The sequence below is a fragment of the Polistes fuscatus genome, unplaced genomic scaffold (genome assembly GCF_010416935.1).
Source record: "Polistes fuscatus isolate 324 unplaced genomic scaffold, CU_Pfus_HIC Scaffold1, whole genome shotgun sequence".
Classification (NCBI taxonomy): domain Eukaryota; kingdom Metazoa; phylum Arthropoda; class Insecta; order Hymenoptera; family Vespidae; genus Polistes; species Polistes fuscatus.
In genome coordinates, this window is record NW_025112997.1 from 11,766,012 (window position 1) to 11,777,905 (window position 11,894).

General features: G+C 34.8%; 1 protein-coding gene across 2 annotated transcripts in view; it reads left to right on the top strand.

The window, feature by feature from the left end:
• LOC122521202 (DE-cadherin) overlaps positions 1-11,642 on the top strand; it is a 157,682-nt gene extending 146,040 nt beyond the window's left edge. Inside the window, exons 2-16 of one of the 2 annotated variants that reach the window (XM_043641764.1) lie at positions 595-671; positions 3,135-3,279; positions 3,407-3,645; positions 4,110-4,133; positions 4,821-5,009; positions 5,175-5,461; positions 5,599-5,869; positions 5,992-6,571; positions 6,634-6,815; positions 6,899-8,237; positions 8,321-8,544; positions 8,640-8,855; positions 8,947-9,286; positions 9,391-9,543; positions 9,807-11,642. In XM_043641764.1, the coding sequence (XP_043497699.1) occupies positions 595-671; positions 3,135-3,279; positions 3,407-3,645; positions 4,110-4,133; positions 4,821-5,009; positions 5,175-5,461; positions 5,599-5,869; positions 5,992-6,571; positions 6,634-6,815; positions 6,899-8,237; positions 8,321-8,544; positions 8,640-8,855; positions 8,947-9,286; positions 9,391-9,543; positions 9,807-9,949 (4,409 nt within the window). In that variant the 3' untranslated portion in view covers positions 9,950-11,642. The remainder of the gene's footprint in view (positions 1-594; positions 672-3,134; positions 3,280-3,406; positions 3,646-4,109; positions 4,134-4,820; positions 5,010-5,174; positions 5,462-5,598; positions 5,870-5,991; positions 6,572-6,633; positions 6,816-6,898; positions 8,238-8,320; positions 8,545-8,639; positions 8,856-8,946; positions 9,287-9,390; positions 9,544-9,806) is intronic. The other variant, XM_043641847.1, reaches the window with a different exon arrangement.
• Positions 11,643-11,894: the final 252 nt, after the last annotated feature.

Consider the following 11,894-nt stretch of genomic DNA (forward strand, 5'->3'; position numbering starts at 1 on the left):
TTTTCGAATTCTTAAACATCCCCCTTCTTCCCTTTCTCTCTTCTTCTCATGAGATAATTATTTTAAACTTTATATTTTATCACAGGAAATGTAATTGAATATAAAAACGATATCGTTAAAATTGATTTTATTTTATCAGTCGAGGAGAAACTATTTTTTATTCATTGGATATATAAAATAAGGAAAACAAGAAAAATAAATAAATGAATAATACAATATTTCTCATCTTCTTTCCGCATTATAAATTCACGATTCGATATTGACACTCGAAAAAGCAGTTTATTTAAAATATAGAGGCCACCAATCAACACATACACACACACACACACACACACTCTGTCGAAGGTGTAATGGTTCATAATTAGAATAGTTCCGTTGCATTAGTTTCATGTAGTAGAGAGACTGCACAGAGATAGAGAGATAGAGATAGAGATAGAGAGAGAGAGAGAGAGAGAGAGAGAGAGAGAGAAAGAGAGAGAGAAATACTCAGTATCTCGCATATAACGTGTCTCATTGCGTTGGCCTATCCCAAGCCGCTACTAGTACAGACTGCAATATCCTAAATGGGCTGTATCTCGGTTCTTTATGTTACAGCCGATGCAACGAGATTGAGACACTCAAGGCACCTGGACGTGAGATCGCTGTTTCTAAGCGAGGAAGAGGAATTAGTGGTAAGTGCATTTTCCATTCGTTTCTTGATTCGATTTTTCCTTCCTTATCACTCACACTCCTCCTACTTCCCACCTCCCACTCTTCTTCGCGTTCTCTTCATTTTGTTTTGGTTTTTCTTTATTTTTACTTCTTTTTTTTTCTTTTTTTTTTCTTTACTTTCCAAAGCTTTTCTCTTACCGATGTCTCTCGTAGCTTTCTCGTTTACCGCTATATCTCTCATTGTTCTGGAAACGAAGTGAATCTTTTTCTATCTCCGTCTTTCCCTCCCCCCCACTTCTCTTTCTTTCACTCCTCCTTTCCTTCTTTTTTCCTCAACTCAAGTTCTCTAACGGGGAGGAACCTTTTCCAAGCGAGTTAATGGATTTATCCTATCGTTGATTTTCGCGAGATGTCAAATATTTACAAACGCCATTGCGCCTGTTACGCTCTCTTTTTTCTCTTCTATTCTTTGCTCTTTTTTCGCTGCAACTACTATCCTTTTCCAACCCCCGACCACCTGCCCCCTTTTTCTCTATCACGAGAAATCAAATCATTCCTTATTTCAAGAACTACAGTTGCTCACGAATCCATGGTAAAGCATTTGTGTTTAGTTATCTTCTTTCTTTCCTTCTTTTCTTTTCTTTTCTTTTCTTTTTTTTTATATTCCTTTTTCTTCGGAATTTTATACTATCTTGAACTTCTTTTCTTATCTTCAGAAAGGGCTTTCTATTTTCCCCCAGCTCTTTCTCACCTTCCCCCCACTTCCATTCCCTTAGTACGAAAGATCATGCCTCGATCTCGCCATTTTATCGGAAAGTGCATCTCACCCGGTTCAACACGCTTTCCCAATTATACTTAATTCTGTTCGGCGCCCTTCTATATATTCAGAAACATCTCCTCCGACCGTTCTTATCCAATACGATCGTGATAACCTGCACGTTTTTCATAGCCCTTTCTTTTTCTTTTTTCCTTTTTGCAAATTCGTCTATAAGAAAAAAGTAACTTTCGCATAGGTATATAATAAGGTTTTATTTTGTTCGCACGTTATCATCATATTCCGAGGGGGTCGCGGTGCGATTTTTTTGCGTCGATAAAAAGGATCCCTTTGTTAACGATCGTAGTGGTTGTTATCGATTATATTATTACAAATAGGGAGAGAAATAAAAAAAATATCAATTAAATAAAATGGAAGAATGTAATATAAAAGAGTGAAATATTAACGGAAAATAATGCCCAACGGAATACTTGCATGTGATAAAAACAATCGAAAGAAAAAAAAAAAGACAAAACAAAACAAGAAAGAAACGAAGTAATATAAATCCAATGGCTACTACTTAACGGTCGTCGATTCGTTACTTCTCAATCTCATCCCATCGAACCCCATTTTTCTTTCATATTTTATCTCCTTTCTATTGTGTTTCCCCCTTGGGGGTTCCTTTAATTTTGCATCGTCTAGGGAGAAAACACGACATAATCGGTGAACAGTGCCGCGTGAGTGCACTCGATAGAGACAGAAAGAGAATGAGAAAGAGAGAGAGAGAAGATTCGAAATAGTGATTAATGGCGCACGGTTTATAAGCGCGTAGAGCACTTTAATTTATGAGGCGTCTTATTGCGGTAGGTCCAAAAAACTTGGCCGATTAATCCTCGGCTTTGTCCTATCGTCGAACGAGAAACTGCCTTGCTTTTTTTTCTTTTTCGTTCTTTCCTTTTTGTTTCTCTTCTATTTATTCTTTTCTTTTCATTACATTTTCATCACCCTTCTTTTATATACGTTATCATTTTAATTCGTCTTACTTGTTTCTTTTTTTCTTTTTCTTTCTTTTTTTATTTTAATTTTTGAACAAATTATTCTCGCATTTTATTTACTTGTAGTAGTAACGTTTATAGAACTTTGTTAAAAGTATATATACAGTGCGTCCTAAAAGTGTGGCTTTATCAAGAATAGAAAAACAAAATGAAAAATCGATTAATGTTAATAGGATTACAATATTTTTTTTCATTTTGAGATATTATGAGTCTCTAGTTACAGTTTTGTTAATAGGGTACAAGTGTGTTTTGTTAAAGAGTATTCAGGTGTCCTACTTCTTATGATTCACCTTATATGTATATACCTTGACTATACCATATTATAATACAACTCCTAGTCCGAATCATCACACTGTTCCCTATCATGCTCAACTGTCTTACACTTTCCAGACTCTACTTCTGTAATCTTATATATGTAACTATCGTCGATACACGACATTTACATACCTATATATTAGGGTGAATCAAAAGTTCGTGCGTTTTAAAATTAATATTTCGAAAGTAAATTTTACAAAAACAATCCATTATGCAATTTATAACACAATTTGTAACACGATAAACGCACAAATTTTGATTCACCCTAATATCTGCAACATACATGCACACCATACTTACTTATCTTATTATCTCTTATTATCTTTTTTACTTATACTGTTTTCACCTTTCATCGCTAGGTCCAACAGCAAGGAAAGAATCATAATCACAAGCCTATGTTCACCAATTGTTCGATGTATGCCGCCGTAGTAAAGGAAGAAGAACCAGCAGGTACAGTGGTCATTCAGGTACATGCCGAGGATCAAGACCCACCGGACGAAGGAGGTAAATATAATGAAAGAATCTAATTTCTCTTGTTATATTATATCAGAGGACTTCTTCCTTTCTCCTAGAATAAAGAGAAATAAAGATCAAATAAAATATTCCTTTTTTATCTTATTGTTCTTTTCAGGTACGATCACGTACGCTCTTGTCACGGCTCACAACGAAAGATTGAAGTTCGAAATCAACAATAAGACAGGATTGATCAGGACAACTCAAATCTTGGATAGGGACGAACCGGCACGTGAAAAGGAGGTTTATCTTACAGTTCTTGCTACAGATAATGGAATGCCTCAGCTCGATGACGGCTGTACTTTTAAAGTTACAATCGAAGACGTCAATGACAACCAACCAGTGTTCGACAAAGTGGTGCGTAACCAGAAAATTATTTCCGAATTGGTTTGGCCCACCCTCCCTGCTTTTTTTTCTATCGATTCGTTCAAAGAACGCAATCATTTTCTTGACTATGTTTCTCGTTTCATATAAAAAAAAAAAAGGCAATGAATTTTATGATATAACAACAACAACAAAAATCATTGGTCGTTTGCATAAAATAATACGTAAACGTTTTTTCTTTTTTTTTTTTGGTAGGATTTACGTTTGCGATTGTATAATTTCGTTTTTTAAATAATTACATCCTTACAAACAATAAAAATATTTAATCACGAGAGTATCATCGCTTTTCAAGTTATCTCTTAAAAATATATTAGTATTCACATATTCCGTTTTTTAATTAGTTTTACTAACAAACCATTCTCGCTCATGTCATCCTCCAATATCGCTTGTACTAACGACATTTTTGCTCCATTTTTTTCTTCTCTTTTCGAATCCAGGTCTACCGTGGATATGTGTGGAAGGTTGGTTTCGAAATTTCAGTGTGAATGGAATTTTTGTTGGATGATGTAACGACGAATGCATATGATGTTGTTTCCTTGTCCTCATTCTTTCTCTCGCTCTTTTTTTTTCTCTTTCTCTCTCTATCTCTCTTTCTTTATGTACCTCTTTGTACCTTTAGGCATGCACGCACATCTTTCCATACCTTTCCATACTACAAAATATTTCCTCGAAATATACATATTTCTAAGAGCTTGTCGATGACAAGATTCTCGAAGAATTCCGTGTCAAAGGGTTCGCTGAATCTCCATGATACACAGAGAGAAAATTCTTTGACAAGGAAAATAGGAATAATTTAATCGGCATGTGAAATAGGAAAAAAAAAGAAAGAAATACCTGTTCTTCTTTTTCCTTGTGAAAATCGGAATCTTTCTTCGAAGCTCGCATCGAAGCTCAAATTTCGCGTCACTAGTACTAACACCATACGTGATTATTTATATTTATATTTATTTATTTTTTTTTTCTTCTTTTTTATTATTTGTTTTGTCCCGCAACAACGGCAATATGAACTTTTATACGCGCATGATGATGATTCATTTGTGATCGGCATGTTGTTACTCGTAATTCTTTGTCGTTTATTTTGTTGAATAATCCGAGCACATGGGGTGTCATTTTAATTGTTTTTTTTTTTCTTTGAAACCTTTTCACAGGCATACAAGGAATCGGTACCACAGGATTTGCCATTGAATCGTGAAGTCATGAGAGTATCTGCGACCGACATAGACGACGGTAACAATTCCGTCGTTCGCTACAGCCTTTCCCCGAGCAAATCTGAAGACCGTGTATATTTCAGGATCGATCGCAACACCGGTGTCATATATCTCAACAAAATCATAGACGTAAGCCATTTCTATCCGACAAAAGTTAATATACGGACAATTGTGAAAGATACAAATTTTGTTTTTTTTTTCTTTTTTGTTCGATTATAAATAAACTTCGTTATGCTTCAATATTTATTAATTGACGATACTAAATGAAAACAAAAATTTGATATGATTTTCTAGAAAAACCCAGATTACACGTTTTCGATGACGGCCGCCGCTAAAGACCAAGGTGAAAATCCAAAATCAAGTATTATCAGTTTAGATATTCGCGTAGTCGAATCGCACAAAAAGGCACCTCTTTTCCTACCAAGGCCGATGGAACCGATCAAACTTTTGGAGAATTTCAGTGATTTTGGTGCTAGCATCGTACGACTCCAGGCTGTCTCGAACATCGATGATAATCCGGATCTTCAATTCGTCCTCGTTACTGGTAAAACGGAACAGACCAACAAGGATAGCACGTTTCGGTAGGAAACGAGCGACGTTATCATCGCTCGTAATATGTTATAATATATATATCTTTCGCGTTTATCACTATTACCAACAATGATCGTGATAAACATTTAACGTTCTATTTCTATTTATAATTTATTACCTCTTTCAGTCTCGAGTCAACGAAGAACACTGCTGACATTAAATTAACGAAGCATTTAGACTATGAAAGTAACAAGGTATACTCGTTGATAGTTCGAGCGTGGAACAATTATGACTTGGCCGCTGAAACGGTGATAGACATAGATGTTCTTGATGTGAACGACAATGTACCGGCCTTTCGAGAGCTCACAAAGGGTAGTGTTCTTGAAAGTGAACCACCAGGAGTTCCTGTTATGCAAGTAAAGGCCATAGATGCCGATGGTACCGCGGCTCACAATAAGGTAAACCACTTTCAATCAGAGTTTCTTTATTTAGCTCTCGTAATTAATTTCTGTACTCTTCTTGTTCTTCTTCTTCATAAGATTTTCATTTCTATTCTTATTGATTATCCTTTTTTGTTTAGGTAACCTACGAGCTAAACGATTTTAAGGATCTATTCGCAATCGACAAGCATACCGGAAACATAACAACTCGAACTACATTCGATCGGGAGGCCCAAAGTACTTACAGCGTTTGGATTACCGCGACTGATAATTCACCAAGCGCCCTATACAACACCGGAGAACACAACAAAGTGCAGCAATTGTTTCGTATTGAGATTGCTGATAAAAACGACAATGCGCCGCATTTTACGCAACCCGTTTACACTGCCAATGCTATTTTAGAAAACGCAAATATAAACTCTGTAGTGATCGAGGTAAAAGCTTTAGATGCTGATACCGCAAGTCCCGTTACTTATAGCATCATTCAGGGTAATACCAATGATAGCTTTTACATAGAAAGTACTACAGGAAAGATTCGTGTTAACAATCCGTTGGATTACGAAAAAATCACGGAATATAATCTAACCGTGAGAGCGTTCGATGGCGTTTACAACGATACCGCTAACGTTAAAATCTTCATTGAAAATGTGAACGACAATCCACCTGTTTTCGAAGATTTCGATACGAATCCGACCATCGAAGAAGAAAAATTGGTCGATGGTTAGTATTGATAAATATTTGCTCCTTTATATTTATTTATTAACTACTTTATTTATTTTCAGGCTGCATCACGACCGTAGTCGCCTATGATCCAGATATAAAGAATAGAAATGCGGATCAACACATAGCCTATTTTATTCTAAAGGATGATCAAAAACCCCTGCTGAGTATCAACAAATCTGGTTGTATTACCTTAAAGAAACCACTCGATCGAGACCCACCTTTTGGTTATCCCGTATGGACGGTAAATATTTCAAGATACATATATTTCATTATCTTTTTTATATTTCATTTAATTGTTTTTATTCTTGTTTTTCATTCGTTTAGGTGATGGTAATGGCTCGTGACGAAGATGACTCACCAACAGCTTTACGAGAATTAGCTACCGTAAACATAACTTTAATCGACATAAACGACAACGCTCCATATCTCGACATGACGTACGTAGTCTGGGGTGAAAATAAACTACCCGACAAAATAACAGAGTTGAAGGCTCGGGACAGGGATTCCGATGAGAATGGACCGCCATTTAAGTTTTGGATCGACGAGACCGCAGACAAAGAGATTTTATCTAAATTTGACATCCGTGACAAGGACCTTTATGCGAAGGTTACCTTCGATCGCGAGGAAAGGAAAAGTTATAACATTCCGATAGCTATAATGGACAGTGGAAAGCCACCGATGACAGGAACTTCGACATTGACAGTCATTATTGGTGATGAGAATGACAATCCTATGGAAGAGGGTTCGAGTTCAATTTTCGTTTACGTTTACAAAGGTGATGCACCGGATACAAAAATTGGACGAGTTTATGTCAAGGATTCAGACGATTGGGATTTACCTGATAAACATTTTACTTGGGCCTCGACGCAAGAAGGTTTTGATTTAGATGAAGATACTGGCATGATAACTCTGTTGTCTGGTATTTCGAACGATACCTTTCATATGAAATTCCTCGTAACAGAAGAAAGACTTCCTAATATTTCTCGTCATCAAGTATATGCTTACGTTAATGTTACGGTAAAGGAAATTCCCGAAGAAGCGGTGATTAAGTCCGGATCCGTACGTTTTACTGGCATAACTGCGGAAGAGTTTGTTGAACCGGATCAAAATGGTGTCAGTAAAAAAGATATATTCCAGGAAAAAATAGCCTACATGTTGAATACATCGATAGACAACGTTGATGTTTTCACCGTTCTTCATTCTCCTTATCACAACAAGACTTTCTTAGATGTCAGGTTTTCAGCACACGGTAGTCCTTATTATGCTCCTGAAAAATTAAATACCATCATGTCTCAACACTCTGCGGACATTGAGCGTGCAATGAAAGCAGATATATTGATGGTGAATATCGACGAGTGTCTTTACGAAAAAGTGCATTGTAACAATTCTTGTCGAAGTTTCTTAAACGCTAGTAACGTTCCTTATCCGGTTTATACGAACACCAGTTCCTTCGTTGGTGTCAGAGCTATTATTGAACCTCAATGTACTTGTCATGTCGCTGAACCTATTGTCTGTTTAAACGGTGGTACACCATTAGCTGATAGATGCGAATGTCCCCCAGGATTGGAGGGTCCAAGGTGTGAATTATTAGGTATAGGTTTCCACGGCGATGGCTGGGCTATAATGCCGCCCCCTGGTCAGGCCTGTGATGACTCACACTTAGGTAAAAATTAATTGAATTTATGATCAATCGCACGTCTAATAAATTGTTGTGCTCTCTATATACATTCTTCTTTTCATTCGTAGGCTTAGAAATTACGCCACAAGTTGATAGTGGTCTTATATTTTACTTTGGTCCAATGATATATAGTCCAAAATTAGGAGTTCAAGATTTTATGGCACTAGAAATTCAACAAGGTTACGCTGTTCTCTATGTTGATTATGGTACGGGTACTATAAGATTAAATCAAAGACAAATTAAATTAACCGACGGCAAGAGTCATAGGATTGATGTTTATTGGACCAAAACAGTGAGTGATATAATTTTTATTAGTTACATTTAAAATCATATTATCAAGTAGTTTGCTTTTTAACTAATAACGTAATAATTAATTCTTTGTTATAGTCAATTGAAATGAAAGTAGATAATTGCGGCATATCAGCTTGCATGAGTTTGACTGCGCCAGAAGGTTCCAATGAGTTCCTTAATGTAAATAGTCCGATGCAAGTGGGCGGTACATTAACGAATTTAGCATATTTAGCTAAGAACTTGGGTTGGCATCACAAGCCAACTGAAAAAGGTTTTGTTGGTTGCATTCGAAATATGACTATAAATGGAAATGTAAGTTATTCTCGACATTGAAATTATTAAAAAAAATAAATAGATAAAGTAATGTATTATTGATTATCTAAATAAACTATCTTTCTCGTAGACATATAATTTAGGAATGCCAGCGTTTTCAAGAAATATAGATCCAGGTTGTGATCATGGAATGGCAAAGGCTGTGTCGTTTGGCATCGACACTAATTTTTTAGTCGCAATCCTAGTTTGCGTAGCGATTTTATTGATATTGGTGTTAGCGGTAGTAGTCCGCAGAAGAAAGACTGATGACCTCTATAAAGATATGGATGATATAAGGGATAACATTATTAATTATGAAGACGAAGGTGGCGGCGAGGTAGACACTGGCTACGACTTGAATGTTTTAAGAGCTATTTATGATGCACCACCGATTGAATCTAAAATAGCACCTGTTGGTCTTCAAGGCAGAGGTAAATCAAAATTTCAGATAAAATATTTGATAATAAAAAATATGATAATATTTGATAATAAAAAAATTCATGCAAATCTCAAAACGATTATTTTTAATGTTTAGCTCCTGACGAGGTACCAGATATTTGTGGTTTCCTAGATGGCAAGAAGGAAAGCTGCGATAAAGATCCCGACACGAATCCGTTCGACGATGTTAGGCATTACGCTTACGAGGGTGACGGAAATTCTGACGGTTCCTTGTCGTCATTAGCTTCATGTATGTATCACTGCAATTGTGTCAACTAATTTTGAAATTAGCTTATAATCGGTCAAAAAATTGATTTTCTCTCTCTCTCTCTCTCTCTCTCTCTGATTATTTTTATATAATATTAATAATTTTAATCTATAATAAATTATAAAATCAATTGTTTTTTTAATTTCTCAGCTTTTAGTTTAGTTTCATAATAACTGTTTATATATATACAATTGCTGTAATGTACTATATATTTATAATATATATATTTATTTTATTCAATACAGGTACCGATGACGGAGATCTCAATTTCAACTATTTATCAAATTTCGGACCAAGATTTAGAAAACTCGCCGACATGTACGGAGAAGAATCTAGTGATGAAGAGAGCGATGGCGTCGGTGAACGTGAAAGTGAAAGCTGGTGTTGAACAGCGGACGACTTTGATAGACTTTAATGAATACTTAACTCTTTACGCAGTCCAATGCCATGCTGGACACAACAGATTCTTTTTCCAGTTCCATTAATGCTGTTATGCCCAGCATGACATTAGTTTAACCCTTTGATTGCGGCGCATTCTCGTACGAAATCATCAATACATATATATATATATACGGTGCGATATTCGTAGGTCAGTTTCTACGGTGACTGGCTGTTGCACTTCGTTGAGCTCATTTATTTATCGTTCTCTATAGACAGCGTATATATATACGCCTTTCGTAGTCAAAGGGTTAAGGAAAATCATTCCTGAAACACCTAAGCTCGAAGCAAAAACTGAATTTCGTGTCTATGGAATGAGTGATTTTTTTGTACCGAGAAATTGATTCGAATTGACGTTAATATAAATGCAATGTCGTGGCTATCAAATAAAAGATCTAATCGTAATGTTGTTTTCCACTTACGCATATCATCCGCATTAAAAACAAATATACACATAATAAAAAAAATAGACCTCTGATATTTCATTATCTATTTATTCAATGATCGTTGCTTTGACTTTTCTCGCGATGATATAATAACGGATCTGTTACTTGATGGACCAATAACATCAAATCGTGCCAATTTCAACTATCAATTTCTCGATTCAAAATGCAATCCTTTCAGCGATGGAAATTCTTACTTCGAACTTTCAGCGATTGCTGCTGATTGTTAACGGTGGTACCGACACTTCAGAATGAAATACGAAATAGGTAAGCCTAAACACGACTACAGGAAAATCTAAATATAATTTATCGAAATAATTGTGTTGTAAAATAGACTAAATATATAATTATGTAGTTATAGTAGTAATGTATGTATCTGTGTATTGCGCGTATTAGGAATGTAATTATAATATGATTATGTAATGATATATTTACTCGATCTTATATTAAAATTATTTTTTTAAATTATATTAATTTTTTCCTATAGTTGTTGTGTTAGCCTACCTATTGTGTATTTATATATCTGTATATAAATATATCTACATTATAAGTTGATTCGAGCGTAATAAAAGCCTATCATTTCTTACATACATTATTAGCACGCAATAACTTTCGCACTTATCTCTTGACGATCGTCATTTTTCATCCTACTTTCGTCATTCTCCATTTCATACCATCGTTGTCGAAAAGCTATAACAGAATAAACATTTCACAAATATATTTATAAATCATCGAGATAAAAACCTCTTTGCTAACGCAAATGATTTACGGAAAAATTAACTGAATACTGATTACATTTAGTAAGATAAATCTTTTTTTAATTTATTCCTTTTTCTTTTTTCTTACAATTATTTCTTTTCTTTTTTTCTTTTTATAATAATATTAATAATAATAATAATTTTGTATTATATTTGTAAAAACATTCTAGACTGTTCAAACGCACTTATCCATCTTGTTTAAGCAGAACATTACGATTGAAGAAAGAAAAGAAAGGAAACAAGAACTCATTAAAACGATCAATCGTATCCAACTGTTACGATAATTAGCAAACTGATAAGAAGCCCGTAGACCATTCTTTCATGTTGCTGCAATAATCGATCAAGAAATTACTGCATTTCATTTCGCTCAACCTACAAATATTACGATTTACGTTTTGTAATCAATAAAAAACTAAAATATAAGAAAAGAACTTGATAATAATCTTTTGTTTTCATTATATATATATTAATAAATATTATCTTTCTCGATTAAATTATTTTTACGTAATAATATTTCATTTTTTGATCAAAATCGTCATCTCGTTGTCAAATTTACACAGCTGTCGGTAAAGATAAAATTATTTTTATCAATAGAACACCTATCTAAATTATAGAAACCCATAAGAAATCATGTGAGAAAAAACAATCTCAATGACAATTGAAAAATTAATGTTTTCTTTCGTATTTACAATTT